This window comes from Priceomyces carsonii, assembly GCF_900007245.1.
Source record: "Priceomyces carsonii strain CBS4050 genome assembly, scaffold: Debaryomyces_carsonii_scaffold_1, whole genome shotgun sequence".
NCBI lineage: Eukaryota > Fungi > Ascomycota > Pichiomycetes > Serinales > Debaryomycetaceae > Priceomyces > Priceomyces carsonii.
In genome coordinates, this window is record NW_026946674.1 from 134,266 (window position 1) to 156,935 (window position 22,670).

At 37.2% G+C, this 22,670-nt stretch overlaps 12 protein-coding genes across 12 annotated transcripts; 7 read left to right on the forward strand and 5 right to left on the reverse strand.

Moving 5' to 3' along the window:
• Positions 1-106: 106 nt before the first annotated feature.
• On the reverse strand, positions 107-2,155 carry GAL10 (bifunctional UDP-glucose 4-epimerase/aldose 1-epimerase; the record flags this gene model as incomplete). The annotated part of the gene is made up of 1 exon (XM_062956700.1): positions 107-2,155. The coding sequence occupies one exon, from the start codon at positions 2,153-2,155 to the stop codon at positions 107-109; it is 2,049 nt and encodes a 682-aa protein (XP_062806932.1).
• A 519-nt stretch (positions 2,156-2,674) lies between these two features.
• GAL1 (galactokinase) lies at positions 2,675-4,231 on the forward strand (the record flags this gene model as incomplete). Its single annotated transcript, XM_062956711.1, has 1 exon — positions 2,675-4,231. One exon carries the CDS (start codon positions 2,675-2,677, stop codon positions 4,229-4,231), a length of 1,557 nt encoding a protein of 518 aa, XP_062806933.1.
• Positions 4,232-5,381: 1,150 nt separating this feature from the next.
• HGT2 (Hgt2p) lies at positions 5,382-7,004 on the forward strand (the record flags this gene model as incomplete). Its single annotated transcript, XM_062956722.1, has 1 exon — positions 5,382-7,004. One exon carries the CDS (start codon positions 5,382-5,384, stop codon positions 7,002-7,004), a length of 1,623 nt encoding a protein of 540 aa, XP_062806934.1.
• A 333-nt stretch (positions 7,005-7,337) lies between these two features.
• Positions 7,338-8,348, reverse strand: PRCAT00000080001 (uncharacterized protein; the record flags this gene model as incomplete). Its single annotated transcript, XM_062956733.1, has 1 exon — positions 7,338-8,348. The coding sequence occupies one exon, from the start codon at positions 8,346-8,348 to the stop codon at positions 7,338-7,340; it is 1,011 nt and encodes a 336-aa protein (XP_062806935.1).
• Positions 8,349-8,995: 647 nt separating this feature from the next.
• On the forward strand, positions 8,996-10,699 carry PRCAT00000081001 (uncharacterized protein; the record flags this gene model as incomplete). Its single annotated transcript, XM_062956745.1, has 1 exon — positions 8,996-10,699. The coding sequence occupies one exon, from the start codon at positions 8,996-8,998 to the stop codon at positions 10,697-10,699; it is 1,704 nt and encodes a 567-aa protein (XP_062806936.1).
• Positions 10,700-10,837: 138 nt separating this feature from the next.
• On the forward strand, positions 10,838-11,224 carry PRCAT00000082001 (uncharacterized protein; the record flags this gene model as incomplete). The annotated part of the gene is made up of 1 exon (XM_062956756.1): positions 10,838-11,224. The coding sequence occupies one exon, from the start codon at positions 10,838-10,840 to the stop codon at positions 11,222-11,224; it is 387 nt and encodes a 128-aa protein (XP_062806937.1).
• A 194-nt stretch (positions 11,225-11,418) lies between these two features.
• PRCAT00000083001 (uncharacterized protein) lies at positions 11,419-13,326 on the forward strand (the record flags this gene model as incomplete). Its single annotated transcript, XM_062956767.1, has 1 exon — positions 11,419-13,326. One exon carries the CDS (start codon positions 11,419-11,421, stop codon positions 13,324-13,326), a length of 1,908 nt encoding a protein of 635 aa, XP_062806938.1.
• A 1-nt stretch (position 13,327) lies between these two features.
• UFE1 (Ufe1p) lies at positions 13,328-14,344 on the reverse strand (the record flags this gene model as incomplete). The annotated part of the gene is made up of 1 exon (XM_062956778.1): positions 13,328-14,344. One exon carries the CDS (start codon positions 14,342-14,344, stop codon positions 13,328-13,330), a length of 1,017 nt encoding a protein of 338 aa, XP_062806939.1.
• A 174-nt stretch (positions 14,345-14,518) lies between these two features.
• PRCAT00000085001 (uncharacterized protein) lies at positions 14,519-15,295 on the reverse strand (the record flags this gene model as incomplete). Its single annotated transcript, XM_062956789.1, has 1 exon — positions 14,519-15,295. One exon carries the CDS (start codon positions 15,293-15,295, stop codon positions 14,519-14,521), a length of 777 nt encoding a protein of 258 aa, XP_062806940.1.
• A 503-nt stretch (positions 15,296-15,798) lies between these two features.
• On the forward strand, positions 15,799-16,428 carry PRCAT00000086001 (uncharacterized protein; the record flags this gene model as incomplete). Its single annotated transcript, XM_062956800.1, has 1 exon — positions 15,799-16,428. The coding sequence occupies one exon, from the start codon at positions 15,799-15,801 to the stop codon at positions 16,426-16,428; it is 630 nt and encodes a 209-aa protein (XP_062806941.1).
• Positions 16,429-16,797: 369 nt separating this feature from the next.
• On the forward strand, positions 16,798-21,120 carry SPT6 (chromatin-remodeling histone chaperone; the record flags this gene model as incomplete). The annotated part of the gene is made up of 1 exon (XM_062956811.1): positions 16,798-21,120. One exon carries the CDS (start codon positions 16,798-16,800, stop codon positions 21,118-21,120), a length of 4,323 nt encoding a protein of 1,440 aa, XP_062806942.1.
• A 61-nt stretch (positions 21,121-21,181) lies between these two features.
• On the reverse strand, positions 21,182-22,486 carry PRCAT00000088001 (uncharacterized protein; the record flags this gene model as incomplete). The annotated part of the gene is made up of 1 exon (XM_062956822.1): positions 21,182-22,486. The coding sequence occupies one exon, from the start codon at positions 22,484-22,486 to the stop codon at positions 21,182-21,184; it is 1,305 nt and encodes a 434-aa protein (XP_062806943.1).
• Between the last annotated feature and the right edge of the window lie 184 nt (positions 22,487-22,670).

A 22,670-nucleotide genomic window follows, 5' to 3' on the forward strand; every position in this document is an offset into this window, starting at 1 on the left:
ACAGATCAAATAATTAATATCTTGGTATACTGAATGAATTAAAGAGAGAGCATAATCATTGTCATATATGTTTCTAATTTCGCTAGAAAACATTTTATTCATCTATTTACTTACTAAAAGTATATTTTATTTTGGAGCCATAGATTTCTCCTTTATGCAAGGAAACCAGCGATTTCCATTTATCAACGTTGATGGCGTTCGCTATTCTGGAAGGTTCAATACAGAAGCCACTTCTAGATCCATATCCCTTGGTATTGGTGTAATCACCGGTGTAAAACTGAAAAGATGGCTCAGTAGTAGAAAAGACAACCTTCAAGTTCAGAACTTCAGCTTCAAATACATCTTTTAAGGCAAGATTTCTCGTATCGAGCTTATTATTGTTCTCATTTACAATAAAGCAGTAATCGAAAATGTCATCCTCTGTCAAAACAATACCTTTTGACAAATCTTTATCACATTCAACGATTTGAGAAGTAGGAACTTTTGCATCTCTATCTAACATCAAGTGACGATTAGTTACAGACTTAACTTTGGTTCCATCTATGGTATCCCTTCCAGATAAGTTGAAATAAGTATGGTTAGTTAAGTTTATTGGTGTTATAGACGCCAACGAGTCATCTACTAAGCGAGATTCATATTCAATTCCAAGAGAATCGGAGGACACCTCATATTTGACGGTCGTCTCCAAATTACCTGGAAAGCCATCATTTCCATCTTTGTCGATAAGAATAAATTGTAAGGTAACTGAATCCTTCTTTTGCTTCACGACTGGCCCCAAAAAATATTGCTTATTAAAACCATTGTAACCTGAGTGTAGTGTGTTGTCACCCTCATTCTTGGATGTCAGATACTCTGTACCATTTATTGTAAAAGTTCCGTCAATAATCCTGTTTGCATAGCGACCAACAGTCGCACCAAATAAAGGGTTGGATTCATCTTTGTAATCCTCGCTCTCGGTGAAGTTATTTATCAACGATTGATTCTCGAAAGCAATATCTTGAACAAGGGATCCATAATTAGCGATGGAAACACCCAACTTGCCGATCTTAACGGTGTGTAATCGATTTTCATAATCGTTGAACGGCATCCAATCATAACCCTTTATCAGATACCCAAATGGATTTTCAGTGGTCCATTTCCATAAGTCTCTGCATGCATCTTCGATTGTGAATTGCGGCTTCCATCTTAACTCTTTATTAGCCCTCCTAGGATCAGCTGTCAAATTTAGGACATCTCCAGCTCGCCTCCCAACAATCTCATAAGGTAGCTGCCGTCCAACTGCCTTGCAGAAAGCATGATAAACGTCGAATACCGTTGAACCTTTTCCTGTTCCTAAATTCCATTCTCTGAAAAGTCCAGTACCACTCTCCAAAGATGATAAATAGTTTAAAGCCGAAATATGCCCTTCAGCCAAATCTACAACGTGAATATAGTCTCTGATAGGTGTGCCATCATGACTATCATAATCATTACCAAAGATTGAAAGCTTCTCTCTCCTACCAATGGCAACTTGAGCCAAATATGGTAACAAGTTATTAGGTATTCCTAGGGGATCCTCGCCAATTAATCCAGTTGGATGGGCTCCAATAGGATTAAAGTACCTCAATATTGCACATCTCCACCCACTTTCGCTACTATGTATATCCTTCAATATATTTTCAATAATATACTTAGTTTTACCATAAGGATTCGTTGGATCATTAGGACAATGCTCGGGAATTGGAATCATATTCTCAAATCGTGTCGCGTCACCATAAACGGTAGCTGAAGAACTAAAAACTATAGTCTTAACAGAGTTTTCATGCATAACCTTGAGTAAGTTAAGTGTTCCATGAACGTTGTTATCATAGTAAGTTAATGGAATTTTTGTCGACTCACCTACAGCCTTCAATGCAGCAAAATGAATCACACCTCTAATTTTGTACTTCTTGAAGACTTCGGTCATGCCTTCATAATCCCTTATATCAACCTTGTGAAATGAGATAGACTTTTTGACAATAAATTCAACCCTAGCAACAGCATCATAACTGGAATTAACAAGGTTATCAACTATAACCACGTTGTAGCCATGGTTGATTAATTCGACCACAGTATGAGAGCCGATATAACCAGCGCCACCAGTAACAAGTATATAATCAGACTTCGACATCTCCATTTGACTTTTTCTTTTACTAAAATTAACACAGAAAATTTGCTATGAAACAGCGTCTTGTTTTTGGTACCTTTTAAATAGCATTTATTCAAAAAGTTCTAAATGACCTAGATGTAACGTTACATTTAAAATATGTTATAAATTTCAGACCCGGTCATGTAGGTTTTTAATTATTTCCTCGCAATAAAAACCGAGTTTCCCCAAGAAATAATTTCAAATATAATAGAGAAGTTTTTAAGATTTGAATCAGGTAAAGTAGGCAAAGATATATCTCTTAACTAGTTGGAGAAGATGATGACTGTATTGTCAAAAGTATTATTTACAGGCTGGGATATTTAATGTGACTTAAAAATACCTAACTCTCGTTTACGACCCTTAAAACCGGTTACGTCATTTTATGATGAGATATTCCGGAGACAAATGTAACGTTACATTACTACTTGAGTATTTATATAAAAGGTCGATCTCTTTGCCTAGATATCCTACTAAATTATATAAAGGTTTTTTTCTAGTTTGTAAGAAATGTCAGATCTAGTTCCGCATTATGAAACAATTACAGCAGCACCAGTTCCTGTTGACGAGGCTCGCTATGAAAGGTTAGTTAAAGAGTTCATTAGTAATTTTAAAGAGGAGCCGACTTTTTTCAGTAGATCTCCTGGTAGAGTTAATTTGATGGGTGATCATATTGACTATTGCTATTTCTCTGTTTTGCCTATGGCGATAGAGGCAGATGTCGTCGTTGCTGTTGGCGTGAATGACTCTCTTGAAATTAACTTGACCAACACTGATCCTAAATTTTCAACAGAGACTATTATTTTGGCTACGGATGGTAAGATAATTTCTATCGACAAGGAAAGATTTTCTTGGGCTAGTTACTTTAGATGTGCTATGATAGTGGCTCATAATTTTATTTTGGAAAACTATCCTGAAATAATCTCAGGTGGAACTAAACCTTTAAAAGGAATGAATATGACGTTTGATGGGACTGTTCCCACAGGTGGTGGTTTATCATCTTCCGCTGCATTCTGTGTCGCATCTACACTTGCCGTATTACGTGCAAATGGTATCGAAAAGATTAGCAAGAAAGATTTAACTCGAATAACCGTCGTTTCAGAACATTACGTTGGAGTAAATACAGGGGGAATGGACCAATGTGCGTCCATATATGGTGAAAAATCCAAGGCACTTTTGATTCAATTCAAACCTGAGTTGAAAGGTATTCCTTTCGAATTTCCACATATCGAACCTAATGAAATTGTCTTTTTGATCTCTAACAGTTTATTACAGGCCAATAAACATGAAACAGCTCCTACAAATTATAATTTGAGAGTGGTAGAAGTTGCTGTTGCTGCAGAAGTCTTAGCGAAGAAATACAATTTAAAACTCGCTCAAGATTCCAACTTAGGAACAGGAACTTTGAGAGGCTTTATGGATACCTATTTCACCAGGCATCTCCATGAAGAACCTTGGGATGGTGTAAATATAAACGTTGGTATTAATCGTTTGACAAGGTTGTTAGATTTAATTGAAAATGATTATTCTGAAATGGAGAAGAACGGATTTACCACAGAAGAGGCAGCAGCTCGATTGGAAATGAGCCAAGAAGAATTTGAATTAAAATTTTTGTCTAAGTTTCCGGTAAAATACACCGTCTTAAAGCTCTATTTGAGATCCAAACATGTATTCTCAGATGCACTTAGAGTATTACAAACGCTCAAAATTATCCGTAATTTTAATGGCGATACTCAAGGGTTCTTAAATTCTTTTGGCTCACTTATGGATGAATCCCAAATTTCGTGTAATATTAATAATAACTCTTCCACACCAGAGTTGGAGAAGTTATGCAAAATAGCTAGGAATAATGGAGCTATAGGGTCACGTATCACTGGAGCAGGGTTCGGAGGTTCACTAGTACACCTTACAACGACAGATAAATTAGCAAAGCTCAAGAGTTCCCTTATCACGGAATATTATCAAAATCAAATACCAGGTATTACACAGAAAGAACTAGATGAAGCAATTGTTGTGAGCAGGCCTGCAGCTGGAACATGTACCATTGCATCCAATGATTTTCTATAGCTGAGTAGTAATATGCTTCATACTATAATGACCAAAAGTTTGTATTTCTTTCAATCTCATAGGCACAGCAATAAAGTCTGTAAATGTTTCTGGGCGTGTGACGATCCATTTTTCTTGGTTTCAAGATTAACCTGGGGTCACATATTATTATGTGTGGAGCACGACTCCGGAACGACTAGGAAGTTTTCTTTACCGGAAATACTCCACATAAGAAGTGCATTAAATATGACACAAGAAAAAAAACGACAAAGTTTTTCCAGGATTTACCCGATAATCCTTCATTTTTGCTAAGAAAATACATTGCCCGTTCTTTTCTAAAACTAATCCCGGTGTAGGCTTGCATAGACTTTTTTGAGAGTTGTAGTAGTTCTCCCAAATTAAACTTTAATTTTATTCTTAGATCAACAGGCATAGCTCATGTTCTGATGATCTAGCACTATATGATTTCATTTCCTTTTGAGCACAATCATACCTAGGCCGATATCTGATATTAACATATGAGAGTTATACGGGGGGAGCTTTCCATGGGGGCGGCGGCTCGTTGCTCGGTATGCACCTGGCGCGATCGATGCAGCGAGTTTATCAATTCTCCGGGAAGAACAATAGGTGACCTGAGCCACAAGACAAGTCGTTCGGCTGGAACATTTCTCCGCGTTTTTGTTAACACTTTTTCGGCCATATATTTCTTTTAGGTGCCGATTCTAACAAAAATGCCGGAAAATCCCCCATAGACGGGAAGCAGAGTGACGTATAAGTGGGGTTGATAATGGACAGTTCTGCATATACGTGATATACGGTCAATAACTGCGGCGCAAAAACAAGATAAGTCGGAATACGTTTACCAAATCTGTCAGAAATAGTTACCTGGCACGCACCCCACATACTGGTGCATGTAAAGTGGTTAGCATCACGGAAACCCAAAGAAGATATCCATAGTAAGATTGTTGAATTCTAGTATCCAAACCATCATCCCGCACTTTCAGCAATAATATAAAAAGCCTTGTCTCTCTGTGTTCGATTATTATTCAGATATTTTTATTGTCAAGCTTTACAAAATAGATATTTTATAAGTACAGCGAAATACGCACAAACATTTTTTATATTATTTTGACATACTTTAGAAACCTTTGAACAAGATTTTTTTGTCAAGATGGCTTATGAAGATAAGTTGGTTGCGCCAGCTTTGAAATTAAGGAATTTCTTAGATAAAATTCCCAATATTCACAATGTGTACTTCATTGCTGCTATCTCATGTATATCGGGAATGATGTTCGGTTTTGATATTACGTCGATGTCGGCCTTTCTTGATACTGAACAATATTTGGACTTTTTCGATTCACCTAGCTCCGCAATGCAAGGTTTCATTACTGCATCTATGTCATTTGGTTCCTTCTGGGGTTCCTTGGCAAGTACTTTCGTTTCAGAGCCTTTTGGCAGGCGAGCATCTTTACTTTTATGTGCATGCTTTTGGATGATAGGTGCTGCCATACAATCATCAGTTCAGAATAGGGCACAATTGATTATTGGCCGTATGATTTCAGGTTTTGGTGTCGGTTTCGGTTCTTCAGTAGCGCCAGTTTATGGTTCAGAGTTGGCTCCAAGAAAGATCAGAGGTATGATAGGTGGATTCTTCCAATTTTCCGTTACATTAGGTATATTAATTATGTTTTTCATCTCCTATGGATTGCAGTTTATGAGAAACACAGCATCTTTTAGAATTGCATGGGCCATTCAAATAGTTCCAGGTTTATTCTTATTTCTTGGGTGTTTCATTATTCCCGAATCCCCAAGGTGGTTAGCGAAGCAAGGTTATTGGGAGGAAGCTGAGACAATTGTCGCAAATATCCAAGCAAAAGGTAACAGAGAAGATCCTGATGTTTTGATTGAAATTTCCGAAATTAAAGAACAAATTTTGGTAGATGAGAACATTAAGGCATTTACCTATGCTGATTTATTCAAGAAGAAGTACATTAAAAGAACATTTACCGCTGTTTCCGCTCAAATATGGCAACAGCTAACTGGTATGAATGTAATGATGTATTATATTACGCTCATTTTCAAAATGGCTGGGTACTCAGGGGATTCCAACTTACTTGCATCCGCTATTCAATATATTTTGAACACTGTTACGACTATTCCAGCTTTATACTTGATGGATAAAGTAGGTAGAAGGCCCGTGTTATTGACAGGTGCTGCTATGATGATGGCATGGCAATTTGCTGTAGCAGGTTTGTTAAGTACTTATGCCGAGGTGGACTCTGATGGTTCTATCCTGATTCCTAAAAGCGATAAGCCAGCTGCTAAGGGGGTTATTGCATGTTGCTACTTGTTTGTCGTTTCGTTTGCTTCTTCTTGGGGTGTATGTATATGGCTTTACTGTGCCGAAATTTGGGGCGATAATGCATCTCGTCAAAGAGGTGCAGCCCTTGCAACTGCAGCCAATTGGATATTCAACTTTGCCATTGCCATGTTTACACCATCTTCATTTGCTAATATTTCCTGGAAGACTTACTGCATCTACGCTACTTTCTGTGGTTGTATGTTTATTCACACTTACTTTGGATTCCTTGAGACCAAAGGTAAACGCTTGGAAGAAATCGACCAAATGTGGGTAGAAGGTGTCTTACCATGGAAGAGTGGATCTTGGACACCAAGAGTTCCATTATTATCAGATGCTGAATTAGGTGATAAATTGAGAGTCGAGCATCGTGAAGGTGGCGATGATGAAAAATTAATAGAATCTGCGCCATCTCATTCTACAGAAGAGAAGTAATGCTGATGTCGGACCATTTAATGTGCAGTCAGTACAAGTATTATATATCCTGTATGAAAAATTTAGTTCTCTATGATGAAATTAGATGAATATTACACTGTTTACTTAGAACTGAATTGTAATTTTAGATATATTTGGTGTCCACCTTGATAAATTTTTAAAAAAAGCCCCAAGTACCTACTTAGTTATAAAAGTTATCAAGAAAGCACCCTTTGTAAATTATTGTGTCGCCATTTTGAATCTAGTATAAAGTTCTGTAATCATACAGAGTCAATAGATAATTATTTACAATGATTAGAGAAAAGTATTTATTAAACACATTTATTCGTCATTTTAGGTAGTAGAAGATAGCGCCATCTTAGCTAACTTTAAAGCTCCTTCTTTCGTAGTTGCTCCTCCAATGAAGCCTGCAGCATGTACAAAGATACAGCCAGATATACCTGTCGTCTTTGAAAGCTCATCATCTCGAAGCCCTCTGATATTTTCAGGGAGCCCAAGCCTAAACTCAAACGATGTAGAGTTTATTGAAACTGTAGATACTCTCCAGCTACCGGTCGAGTCTGCAAACAAAACAAATTTTATTATCCCTTCTTTATTATAACTTTTTTCAACTGCGTAGAGATGTTCCTTCCAAGGGCAGAATTGTTTTAATACAAGAATTTCACCAGATTTATCGATCTCAAATCTATCTTTAAATGCTTCTTCCACGATTGATTTCGCGGGAAGCCAACCCTTTCCGTAACCTAACAAGACATTCATGAAAGCCGATCCCATCAATTCGCTGCTTTTCAAAAACTGTGAATCATAAGCCGATGCTGACAGGTCTTCGTTCCACAACGGATTCAATTTAGATACCATGGCAGGTAATGTGATATTTCTGTCATTGAATTTCTTACTTGATTCAGCTTCCATCAGATAGTTGTTGATTCCATTATCATTCGCATCCAATGCTTCAATAAATTCCTTATATATTTTGATGTAAAGAAGTTCTATATCTTTTTGATTATCGGTTTTTAAAACCTCGCCGATTATATCTTTACCAAAATGTTTGTAAATAAGCCCCGCAGATGACAATTTAGTCTTAAAATCGGAGGAAAACGTCTCGCTGAATTCCCTTTGGTGATGATCAAAAAACTTCTTACCATCGTACTTGGCCCCTACGTCAATAACAATGTCACTGGCCTCCCAGTCTTCCGATTTCCTAGATCTTATAAGTTGGCTGTCCTTGAACTTTGGCAAGAGCTTAACAAGGTAGACAGCTAATGATTCATCAGCATGAAAGGAGCCAGAGTGTGTACAAATCTTAAACATCAGCAGGTCTAACTTAATTTTCTTATTATCCATTCCAAGTATAGTATTTGAAAGGCAAGATTTTACTATTACCAAAAAAACTCATCCGCTAAAATTTTGAAACAAAGATGAGTTGAAGCGCATAGACTAAAACGGCAAGTACCGTAGACGTAAATTTTAAGCTAAGTGTAACGCTTATTTTATCACTTTTAGAATATATTTGAACAGTTTGGAAGACGAGGATTACAGCAAAGATATGAGCTATTCTATTTTATTATCAATCATATTGTAGACCGTAAATTGATTCTCCGCTAGCTTTTTTTTCGCTTTTGAATTATTACTAGAGTATTACAGGAAAACAGAAAAGATATATGTTCAAGCCTTATATGAGAAGGAATGTGAAAGCTTCTATTTTTAAACAACAACATTTAATAAGTTTTAGAACTTTTGCGATAGAATGACAGTAAATAATCTATATAAAAGTGGTCCACAGCTTGGGATAAAGCTCTTTGACACGTTATCTGATGTATGGCATATAATTTCGAATGATAGGATTAGGAAAGTTGTAGCGGTTAAGTAGATCACTTTCGGGTTCTAGTGATTGATAGCTTAAATACTTAAGGATAATAATTCGCCAATCCCTAGTAATCACTACGCAAATATTTAACAGAAAATTACATTCATATTGCACGCTGGAAGACATGGTTAGTTTTCAAGATTTCCTTACGACTGAGTCATTTGAAGGCTTTGAAGATGCAGCTAAATTTGAAACCTGGAAACCAGATATCGAAAGTTATAGGAGAAAATTAGCGGAAGGCTTGCCGTCCGAATATAAAATCGATCTCCCTAAACCTGTCGATAAGTTAATCGAAGAAAAATTTAATGCTATTGAGTATTTGAAAGCTCAAAACGTTTACACAAAGGAGGAATCGGATATCGTCAAGCTTCCTGTTGCAGATCTCCTTTCTAAGATTGCAAACGGTGATTTAAAGTCAGTTGACGTGCTCAAGGCCTTTGCTAGAAGAGCAGTAATTGCCCACCAATTTACCAATTGCTTAGCTGATATTTTCATTGATGAAGGTATTAAAAGGGCGGAATATCTTGATGAATACTTGGCGAAAAATGGTAAGACCATTGGTCCCTTCCATGGCCTTCCTATTTCATTGAAAGAACACCTCAATTACAAGGGAAGAATCACTCATGCTAGTTATGTATCAATGTTGAGAAACATTCCTGAATCTCATGGAAAAACTACCCAAATCCTCGAAGACTTAGGTGCTGTGTTCTACGTGAGAACTACTACTCCTCAGACTTTAATGCATTTAGATTCAAATAATAATATTACGGGGCTTACAAGAAACCCTTTCAACCTTTCTTTGTCCTCTGGTGGTTCTTCTTCAGGAGAAGGCGCTTTGATCCCATTTGACGGCTCTCCAATTGGAATTGGTTCTGATATTGGTGGCTCAATCAGGGCTCCAGCTGCGTTTTGTGATTTATATGGCTTAAAACCTACTACGCTTCGTGTTACAGGCTCAGGTGGTGTATCAGGAGCAGCTGGTAATGAAAGCGTTGTTGGAACTTTGGGTCCTATGACGAGACGTATTGATGATCTTGATTTATGGTATCAAATTTACATCAACGAAGGTAAACCATGGGAAAGGGATTGTAATACAATATTCGCTCCTTGGAGAAAAGTCGAAACTCCCAAGCCTTCATCTTTGAAAATTGCTGTTATGTACGATGATGGAGTAATTAAACCCACTCCACCAATAAGAAGAGGACTTGACCATGTTGTATCAAAGTTGAAGGAAGCAGGTGTTGAAATAGTGAGTTTCGACCCCATTAAGGTTCAGGAGGCTTATGACACTGTAAATAAATTTTATAGTGGTGATGGAAACCAGACCCAAAAGAATTTCTTATCGGCATCCGGCGAGCCACTTGTGAAACTTACGAAATGGAACCTCAATTTCGGAAATGGCTCTAAAGGATTAACAGTCTTCGAAGAGCGCCAATTAAATAAATTTAAAACGGAGCTCAAGACTGAATACCATGACTATTTGGATAAGAATGGAATTGACTTTATTTTGGGCCCTGTTTTCTACAACACCGCCCCACCCTCAGAGACTTCTTACAGTTGGTCCTATACTTGCTTGTACAACTTCTTAGATTTACCCGCGCTTTCGTTTAAACTGGGTCTTTTTGTTGATACGAAAATTGATAAGTGGCCTTCAGAGCACACTAATTATAAATATAGAAGCCCGCTTGAAGAGCTTTCAATTTCTGACTATGATCCGGATCTCGTCAAAGGTGCCCCAATCGGATTGCAATTAGCAGGTAGAAGGTTTAGAGATGAGGAGGTTGTAGCTGCCGGAAAGGCCATTGCTAAAATTTTATCATTAGAGTAGTTAGAATAACTTAATTAAATCTATTTGAGTTTTGTGAATCAGAACGTAATTAATTTCTCTAAAATACAGGAATATCGCAAGTATTTTCGAGTTGTATGAAATTGTATTTAAAGATTACTACTAGATCGTGGTATTATAATGCTGGCTTTAGAAGATGATATTGATGACTTTGACACATACTCAGATGACGACAACTTTGATGAAGATAAACTAGACAATGAAGAGTATTCAAAGCTATATGATTCACTTCCAAAATTGAAAATGGCAATCTCATCATACAATGATGAGATTCCAGAAATAGATTTGAAAGAAGCTCTATATTACAATTATTATAAGCTAGATGAAACCATTGAGGAACTAAAATCTAAGTTTCCAAAGAAAAGTAAGTATTCATACATATTTGGATTCAGTTTTTTCCTTGTTTCGTTGTCAAATATGATTAACTTAGTTAATTCAAGTTTGCGAAAACGTAATTATAAAGAGTTTAACAAGAGTTCTAGGATTCTAATACGCTCTTTTTCATAGTCTCAAGTAATCAAAAGCTGAAGAAACTTAGCACAAATGGTGGAAGTAAATCAAAGTTATTGAAGCTTGCAGAATCAAGATCAAAATTTAAAAACGAGGAACGTGTTACTCCGGCTACTAATCCGATATCAACGTTATCTAGTCGAGGTTTCCCCAGGGATGAGAAGGTGAAGTATGAAAGTTCCAACAATCTGATGGCGATTCTTGATCGTTTAAGGACTACAAAAGCCCCAAAGGAGACGGTTATACATCCTATTAAAAATTCTAAAAACTATCCAGCAATAGCACGTCTACGAAATAAGGAAGTTTCAGTTACCGGAAACATACAAGAAGATGAAGCTAAATCGAATATAGAACTTGAGTCTTCTGAGCCAACATTAAATATGGATTTAGCATTTAGCAATTCACTTTTGTTATCAGCTCCTCAGTCATCTATTTCCTTAATCTTATTTCAAAGAAATCAAAATGATAGAGTAGTTGATGCACACTCACTGGATAGTAGGAAAAGACGAAAGAAGAATCCGGATTTCTTTCATGTGATTACTAACATAGACATCAATATAGAAACTTTGAAAAATGCTGAGAAGAACTTCAAACATCCGAGCCCAGATGATCTTGTCCACGAAGCACAAAATAAAGCTTTTGAATCTGACATGAAAGATCTCAAGATAGCTGATTCAGTAGCCCCAGAAAAGATAGACAGGGTCGCACCTAGAAGAACTAAACCCTTCAAAAAAATTAACATTGCGGAAGAATTGGCTTCTAACAAGTTGTACAGCAAGCCACATATATCTTTTGTGGTCATGGGGCATGTTGATGCTGGGAAGTCAACCTTACTTGGCAGAATTCTTTTCGATCTCAAAGTAGTGGATGCTAAGACCGTAAACAAGCTAGTGAGAGAGTCAGAAAAGTCCGGTAAAGGCTCTTTCGCGCTTGCCTGGATAATGGATCAAACCAGTGATGAACGTACCCGTGGTGTTACTGTTGATATATGTGCTACCACATTTGAGACTAACAAGGTTAAATTTACGGCAATTGATGCACCTGGGCATAGGGATTTTGTCCCTCAGACGATTGGTGGTGTTTCGCAAGCTGATTTGGCACTACTAGTGGTAGACTCGATCAATGGAGAGTTCGAAGCAGGTTTCAATATGGATGGTCAAACAAAAGAACATACTATTTTGGCCAGAAGCTTAGGATTGAGCCGTATTTGTGTTGCTGTTAATAAGATGGATAAAGAAAATTGGTCAGAAAAGAGATATAACGAAATAAAAAGTCACCTTACGGAATTTTTGACTAGTGAAGAGATCGGATATCAGCTAAGTCAAATAGAGTTTATTCCTATTTCAGGGCTATCAGGCGTTAATGTTATAAGCAACAGCAAACTGAATAAAGAATTTAACTGGTATCATGGTCCAACATTAATAGAATATCTCGAGAACCTTGAACTTCCTCTCAAGGAATTCAACGACAGAAGAGTTCAAGAAATTATTAAAGAAGAATTCATATTAATGATTATTGATGTGATTGAGATATCAAATTCGGAATTCGAAGTAGCTGGCAAAATATTGAGTGGACATATTCAGCCTGGCGAAACAGTTGTTATCCACCCATTCTTACAGTATTTACAAATTCAAGCAATAAAAATTGAAGATTCTGCCGTTGAAGTCGCGATAATTGACGACCGTGTATCACTACGTTTTAAGAAGGATCTGCTCAGCATTGGGTTGCATGAAGTAAAAGCAGGTGATATTGTTACTTGTTTGGAGTCATCTATCAAAGTATGTCACAAGTTCATATGCTCGTTATATTTATTCAATATGCCTAAACCTTTATTGGTTGGTACTCCCTTTATCTTGTTTAGAGGAAGTAGTTATCAACCTGCAAGAATATCAAGAATTATAGAGGTGAAGGGTTCTAACAAAAAGAAAAGAATGCACTTATCGTCCAACCAGTTTGCAGTTGTGGAAATCGAACTACAGGGACAACGACCTTTAGTGCTAGCTAATTATCTGGAGAATAAGATATTAGGTAGAATTGTCATTAGGAGAGAAGGTGTTACTGTCGGTGCGGGGAAGGTAACGGAACTTGATTCTATCTAATTTACCAGGATATGTAGTCGACAAATAATATTAAAAACCCAAGTAATGTTATTATTGTAATTAAAAAGTTAGCTCCCTTTTTGTTTCTCTTTGTCGCTTTATTCAAAGACCTATTACCCTCTTGTACATCAACTTCTATTCTTGACTGATTTTCAAGTAAATTAGAAACTTGATCACCTTGAGCTTCTAATTGAAACGTAAGCTCTGTCTGTAAATTAATTATATCTACCATTGAAGTATGCAATTTCTCAACTTGTTTAAGTTGATTAGTTTTCATTTTCAAAAAATCTTTATTTTCCGTTTCAAGCTCTGAAATTTGTTCTTGAGTCAACATCTGTGCTTGCAGTTCCTCCTCTAAAGGTACATCCATTTGATCGTCAAAATTATCAAAGTTCAGCAGATCCCCCATGATATCTTCGTCGTCTTCAAAATTCTGGAAATTTAATAAATTAATTTGCTTTTCTCTTTGTAATCTATTCCTTTGGATAGTATCAAAGCTTTTACTGACATTTTTAATAGTAGAAGCAAGAAACCTCAAGATGTTTGTTCTGTAGGTACCAATTGCTGCTTCAAATAATTCTTGCTCTGTAAGTTGATCATTAAAAACATTGCTAAACCATCCCTTCTGAACATTACTATTCGAGTTTATCGTTTCCCTCTTTGTCTCATAAGTTTGCAATAGTTTTAACTTTTCGAACATCTGTTGAACTTTAAAATTGAACTCTTGATCAATCTGATTCTTTTGTTCTAATGTAAGTACAGTCAGGGATTTTTGCAAGTCAATTGAGCTATCCAATGATAGATACGGTGCCTTGATAGCTTCTATGAAGGAGTTTAAATCAACTGCTGCATTATAAAATTCATTACATTCTTTCATGAAGGTATCTCTGATAACGAGTGGAGCAATTTTCTTCTCCTGACGGGAGTCATTTTTGTTAGCAGTTTCATTTTTCGATTCATCGAAATCATTCTGAATTATCTGCACACATTGATTGAAGAACTGTGTCAAATCGGCCATATTTTCATGTTGTAATACTAATAATGAGCTCTTTATTAAAAATCTTGATACATAAACTAATGATAATATGCAGTATATTTGTTGTACGTTAATATTAAAGTGGCCTAGCTCAGCAATAATAAACTATTGAACATATATAATCGCCTCTCCAACAGCACATTAAAGAAAAGATGATTAGCCGTTAAGGTATTCTAAGCATTTAGTGATCTCAACGCCATCCTTGTCACCCCTTGAATTCTTTGAAATCACCGTTTCAGATTCATATAGTATGTTCCATCTTCCAACGTAGGCTGCTCCATCAATGTTGGGAGTGTTTTGGTTAAAATTTCTCCTTTCTTCAGGCGATCCATTCACGTAGTTTACATAATCTGGTACACCTGGCTTAAAGATGTTATCTGCTGCAATAATGGTTCCTGGCGCAATCAAATTCAAAGACTCCATGAGACGAAAATCAGGTACATATAGGTCCTTCCAGTGATCGATGAATATAAAGTCGAAAGCGACATAGCCTTTCTTTTTATCCAAAAGGTTCTCACTGAAAGCAATTAATGATTCGCTTGCTTTACCTACAATTATTTCGACCTTTTGCGATAAGCCGGCTAAATCAATTAGTTTTCTAGCTATTCCCGCAAATACTGGGTTCACTTCAAAGCTATAATACCTGGCACCAGGAGCAGTCAAATGACTAGCAAATTGAATAGCAGAATATCCCAAATAGCATCCAAGTTCAACCATCAACTTTGGAGAGACCTCTTCTATTTTTTCATTCACAATCTTGGCCTTGTATGGGCCCACGTTCATGGATAAGCTAAGTTCATTGGTATAGCGATCAATAGTCTCCAAGACTTTCTCTGGTTTGCCTCTGATTTCATTTAAGTCCTCCTCTGGAAGACTAAAAATAGTATCTAGGAGTTTCTGCTCTTTCAGTTTTGAAGATTCTTCAGCACTCATGTTAAGGTATCTTTTCCGATGATATTTATCTTGCAATCGAATGGTAGTACTGTCATATATACCACTTTATACAATTAAATGGGAGTAGTTCTTTATATATATCTCTACTTACAATCTGGATTGCCTAGTCGGGCCGGCTGGCTCCGCACTTTACAGTATGGTTTATTCGCACAAGCCTTGTTATGGCCACACTTTTCTTTAATCAATTGTATGGGGTAGACCTGCCATGATACAACTTTTATAAATGATTAAACTTAGAATTTTTTATGCTTTTGGAGAAAATGATATTTAATATTGACGACTAGATTTTCGTTGAATAAACATGAGTTTAAACATCAACTGGTAACTACTCCATGATGTGCGTGGAACATCTGGCTCTCCTTAGCATTGGCAATGTCGGAAAATGTCTGACTGAAGAATGGATACGACATATTACACGCACTAAATTGCGTGTTTGATGCTATTCTTTAACAATTCCCAGAGTAGTGACAATATTCAGAGATATGCTGAACAAGGGGACAAATAATGTCTCCATGGATAATGAAGCTAGAAGAAGTAGGATCGAGAGACTTAATCAGTTAAAAAATCGACGTCGTGAAAGCGAGAGGCTCAATAGAAGAGAAGTCGTGAGGGCAAACGAGGCTCGAAAGACTGGGATAAAGAGAACTTCCAGCTCAGTTCAAGATAACGATGCAGAAGTTGATGTTACGAATGATGAAGATGATGAATGCAAAAAGTTACTTAATTATACTATTGATGATTGTGATAAATGGTCAAAAAAACGAGCAGCGATCAAACAGAATAAACAGAATGATGGCTACCAAAGCTATAGTCAACTAGCTGAGTACTCCTACAATAAAGAAATAACAAGAGTAGTGGTGGACAAGGATGAGTATGAACGCCAGAAAGAAACACAAAGCAAACTTCAAATCAAAGGTATCGTTAACCCCTCGAAGATTACTGATATAAATAAACCAAGCAAAGAAACGATTTCAGCCGTTGTGAACTCTCTAACTGAAGCTAACCATCGGAAAATGTCAAAGAGAGAAACGAGAAGAATAAGCGACGCAAATGATTATATTAATGATAGAAATAGACAGTTCAATCTTAAGCTTGATAGGCAATTTGACTGAGCTGGTATCAGTCTTGGTCTATAGAATTTACGAGATCATGGAACATATCTTTTCAGCTCTACAGCTTTCACTATAGTGAAGTAAATCTAGTTGCTATGTACTTTATTAATGATATATGTGTCACGTGCATTGACATACCCGGACTTAAACTTTTCTCGATTTTGCTCAATGAAAAATAAAAACGCAAGAGGTGTAAGATAAAATCACCATATCTACCATATCTATCTACACTATTATAATCAATTTATAATACTTTACCCGTCAGATTTGTAATATATCTGATAACTTAATAATAACTGTCGGGTCTTGGGTAGAGACTTAAACTCAAAAATCCCATTGATATCGTCGCATTGAACTGTTGGCTATAAAATGGCGAAAGAGGATATTGAAGAGCCTGAGATTAGAAATGATGCATCTGACAATGAAAATGCATCTGATGAAGAAGGCCAGGATCTTCTTGATTCTTCAGATGAAGAAGACGATGAAGAAGACGAAGATGAGATTCAGAAGGTTAGAGAAGGTTTTATAGTGGATGATGAGGATGAGGATTCTGCCAATAAAAATAAAAGAAGACGTAAAAAGAGAAAGAGAGAAAAAGAAAAATCAAGGAAAGATGAAGATGATGCATTAGATGAAGATGATATCGAGTTGCTTATGGAGAACTCTGGTGCAGGGCCACAAGATAGGTCCAAAGGCAAGTTCAAAAGGCTTAAAAGAGCACAAAGTGAAGGAGATAACGAAACAGCAGATTCTAATAAGAATGATAGAAGAATTGGCTTGACTGATATTTTTTCTGACGACGAGGGTCTCGACAATGAAGCTAAAGACAACGACACAACGTCTCGGACGGATGAGCACAACATTCTAGATGAATTCGAAGACTTTATTGAGGAAGATGAGTTTTCAGATGAGGATGAAGCAAGCAAGCAAAGAAGCGTTACTCAAAAACGAGAAAAAGCCAGAAGAGCTGGCCCTAAGTTGGATACATCGAAGTTGTCTAATGTAGACCGCGAAAGCTTGCAACAGTTATTTGAAGTATTTGGAAGCGGTGAGGAATACGAATGGGCTTTAGAAGCACAGGAGATGGAAGATGATGGAAATGCCGAAACAATGGAACCTAGTTCTTTGGATGAAGTTTTCGAACATTCGGAATTGAAGGAACGTATGTTAACTGAAGAAGATAATTTGATTCGCGTGATCGATATTCCTGAACGGTACCAAAAATATCGAGCCAGTTTAAATTATGTTGACTTGGAAGGAGAAGAATTAGCAAATGAACAGCAATGGATTGCTGATATCCTCTTTGCGGAAAAGCATGGTGAGTTTGATGGGTTCTTGGAAGTCCCTTTTAAGGACGCTGTTGCAAAAGTTGTAGAGTTTGTCTCGAAAGATGCCTATGAAGTACCTTTTATTTGGACTCATCGTAGAGATTTTCTCTTATATACTAGAGAAGAAACCACCGAAGATGGTACAGTTGCAAACTCTGTTCACAAACTCTTGTTTGAAGATGACTTATGGAGGATTGTCCATTTGGATATTGAGTATCATTCGATTTACCAGAAGAGGCGGAACACTGAAAACTTAGCCGATCTCTTGAACGTAGACGATGATCTCTTGAAAGATATTAGAACTGTAGATTCTATGGTTGCTATTCAGGACTTGCATGATTATATACAATTCACGTATTCTTCTGAGATTAGAGACTTGGCTAATGACACTACTACCAACGAAGATGATAATGAAATCAATAACAGAGCGAGAAAGCACTCGAAATTTGCTCTTTTTGAAAGAATCAAAGCTAATATCTTGTATGACGCTGTCAAGGCTCTTGGCATTACTGCGAAAGAATTTGGTGAAAATGTACAAGATCAAAGCTCCAAACAGTTCCAAGTACCATATAGAATCCATGCCACAGACGATCCTTTAGAATCCCCAGAAGATTTGATTGAAAAATTGGTTGAAGATGATGAAGCTTTATACAAGGATGAGAAAACTGCACGAGATGCAGTCAGGAAGACTTTTGCGGAAGAAATCTTTCATAACCCCAAAGTAAGACACGAAGTTCGGTCTACGTATAAAAGCTTTGCCTCGATTAGTGTTGCAGTTACCGAGAAAGGGAAAGCGAACATCGATAATCATAGTACCTATGCTGATATAAAGTATGCAATTAACCGTTCTCCAGCTGATTTGATTCGAAGTCCTGATGTCTTATTGAGGATGTTGAATGCGGAGGAGCAGGGTCTTTTGGTCGTCAAAATCGAGTCAAAAGACTATGAAAGCTGGTTTCAATGTATCTTTAATTGCTTAAAATCTGATGGTACATCTGAGCTCTCAGACAAGTGGAACAAGGAAAGAGAACTTATTTTGCGTCTCGCCCTCAAGAAGCTCACTGGAATGGTTGCACTTAACACCAAGGAAGACTTACGTCGAGAGTGTGAACGCTTGATTGCTGTCGAAGTACGTAGAAGATTTTCTGCTAGGGTTGATCAGGCTCCGTTTACACCCTTCGGTTATGATAAGGGAACCAAGCCAAATGTCTTGGCCTTGTCATTTGGTAAAGGCGATTTCGACAGTGCAGTAGTTGGTGCCTTTATAAGAGATAATGGCAAAATTGACGATTTTTTTAAATCTGAAAATAATCCTATCAGAGATCGCGAGAATGAAGAAAAATTTTCTGGTCAATTGAAGGAGTTTTTCGACAAGAGCCTTCTGTATCAAAAGCCAGATGTCATAGTGGTGTCTGGATATAATGCGCACTCTAAAAGGCTCTATGATACTGTAAGATCATTTGTTGAAAACAACGATGTTCGTGCAAATATCGAGGATTTACCTGATATATCCAATCCCCCTTTGGTCCAAGTTATATGGTGTCAAGATGAAACTGCTCGTCTATTTCAAAACTCTGAAAGGGCTAAAGTTGAACTTTCGGATAAACCCACTTTAGTCAAATATTGCGTCGGATTAGCGCGTTATGTTCAAAGCCCATTACTAGAGTATATCTCATTGAAAGATGATATACTGTCCTTGACTTTCTTTGAACATCAAAAACTTATACCGTTAGACACTTTCTTCGAATCGATTGAGTCAGTTTTTGTTGATATTGTTAACATGGTTGGAGTTGAAATTAACGAGGCCGTACGGGATCCATACATCGCTCAAGCTCTTCCTTTTGTCGCAGGATTGGGCCCACGTAAAGCTTCAGGATTAATAAGAAATATTAACACAAAATTGAGCTCTACGTTGCCCAACAGAAGCGACTTGATTGAGAACGAACTTACCACTGCAAACATATTTATTAATTGCTCTTCGTTTTTAAATATCTCTCACGATGACAGCTCTACCTCGACTGATTCATCGATCGAACTTCTAGATGCTACAAGGATACATCCTGAGGATTACGAGCTAGCCAAAAAGATGGCCGCAGATGCACTTGACCTAGATGAGGAGGATATGGTGCATGTGGAAGAACAAGGTGGTATTATATATCAATTGATGCAAGATGGTGTGAATAAAGTTGACGACTTGAATCTAACTGCTTATGGTAAAGAGCTAGAAACCAAATTTGGGAAGAAGAAGTACGCAACATTACAAAGCATTAAAGAAGAGCTTGTTAATAATTTTGAGGAATTGAGAAGGTCTTATCATTTATTAGATACATCTGAAATTTTCCAAATGTTGACCGGAGAAACAACTAAAACGTTTGCAAAGAACACTTTAGTGCCTGTCACTGTTAATAAAGTCGGTAAGAACTTCAGAGACTATCAAAACTCCAAAATTAGATTTGTCAAGGTTGTTACTACTTCTTTGATTCAAGGTAACATCGAGGAAAATTATATTCCTCAAGACATGGATATAGAGCAAGGACAAGTTCTACCTGCTGTAGTGTTGGAGGCGTATTATGATTCGTTCAGTGCTCTATTCAGCTTACTAGAAGAAGACATAAAGAGAGCTTCGGAACCTAAGTTCTTCAAGGGAGCCTCTAAGTGGGATTTTGAGGCTGAAGAGGCTGACAAAAGAAAAGAACTTGCTAAAGAGAAGGCTCAACTTGCGAAAACACGTAATATTCAACACCCCTTGTATCATAACTTTAATTACAAACAAGCGGAAGAATTTTTAGCACCGCAATCTGTTGGAGATTGTGTTATACGACCATCTTCCAAGGGGCCAAATTTCCTAACGATTACGTGGAAAGTCTCTAATAATTTGTTTCAACATCTATTGGTTGAAGAGGATAGCAGTGGCTTAGGAAAAGAATATGTTGTGGAAAACAAAAGATACTCAGATTTAGATCAATTGATATTTCAACATATTCAAGCTATTGCTAAGAGGGTCAACGAAATGACTCGCCATCCCAAGTTTAGAGAAGGGACGATAGCAGAAGTCAACGAGTGGCTCGAATCATATACTAAGGCCAACCCGAAGAATAGTGCCTACGTGTTTTGCTTCGACCATAAGGCTCCAGGAAGCTTTTTACTATTATTCAAAGTGAACGTGAATACGCCTGTAAGCACTTGGCATGTCAGAACAGAAGTCGATGGATACACATTAAAGGGCTTTTCTTATCCGACTATGCTTCGTTTATGTAACGGATTCAAGCAGACCTTTAAAAGCTACGTTTCCAATTCATCGAGGGCACCAAGAGTTCCTCAGAGTAGACCTCAAGCTAGTACTTATGGGGGCTACGGTTATTAAAAGTGAGGCATACGACTTGTTGAAATCTTTATATGTCATAGTCTAATTTAAAAGAAAAAGTTCAATGCATGATTTGTTTGTAGCCCATTCTTATCTTTGATCTGAAGCTATCGCCGTCGACATAGCATCCCATGAGCCACCTTCTGCCGCCATTATCATCCGAAAAATTTTCTCTAGAGTGCAAAATTCTTCTATTATCGAAAATGACGCATGATCCCTCTTTCATCTTCAACTTTAACTGATTGTTGGGATCATTCACAAAATCCTCGAATAATTTGAATCCCCTTAAAAAGTCTCCAAACAACTTATCGGTTTCATTATTTTTAGTTACAGCGAATTCAAATGGACCTTGGAAAGGAGGGGAATAATTAACTTCTTTGATAGTTGGTCCCAGTTCCAATAACTCTTCCACAATAAGCGGTCTAGAGAAATAGTAAAATTCGTTTGCATTTTCATAATGGTAAGTAATCGGGACACGCTTAAGCGCTTCGAACGCATGTTCATCAACTTCCTTCACATACTGTGCTGCGAGATAAGAATCACTGAATACATTTTCACCTCCCAAAGTTGAATTTTGAATAAAATGTAATAATTGAACTCCCGGCGGAGATTCGTAGTAAAGAAGATCCATATGTAAAGGTAAGAAAGTGGTAGTATTTGCAATATTTTTAGCTTCTGTTTCGTTTTTCACATCAAATAAGGTACCATAAAACGTCTTTTTGACATAGCCAAACATTTCAGCTAGCTTCGCTACGGGCCACTTTCTGTACTCATCTTCCTTTAACTCTTTTAGATCGTAAGACAATGGATCAGGTATATTATTTACAAACACTATGCCAAAGTCATTTAGTTTTTTCACAACTTGTTCATAGAAGCACTTCTGAACAAAATATTCACCGTAATCCACTTGCAACTTATCCAAATTCATCATTATAACACTCTTATTCCAATATTCTTTATCAAAAAACTTTCCTTCTCTTATAAGAGCTTCTTTGGAATATTTTCGAAGGAAAGACTCAGAGTACTTCGAAACATGGAGAGACCCGTTTTGTTTCCACTCGACTTGAAGTAACTTTTGGTTCAGTTGAGCATCCATCACAATGGAGGGGACACGATTTAACGACAAGCCGGGGGAAATCTGTGAGGTCGAGAAAAGCTTTTGTTTCGAATGTGGATCCACAGATGCCAGGCCCTGGCATGCATCTCTCAAGAAAACGTTTCGAAAATGAGTAGGTTCTTTTTCATCGAATTTGACTGAGATAAAATTCTCATCATAACCAAGGAGAGAAAATCCTGATTTACGGCTGAAAGGTCTTCTTATTAGTTTATGCACTGACGACGATAACGTAAAATATATGTGGCCCATTACTGTGCAACATAATATATGAAATATGGAGAAAAGGGAGAGGAAAAAAGAAAATTTGGGAATGTATAGGAATTGCTGGTGTGTAATGATACCCGCGAGATTCGAACTCGCGCCTCCGAAGAGACCAGGACCTTACCCTGGCGCCTTAGACCAACTCGGCCAGAGTACCCAATTCCCGACAATG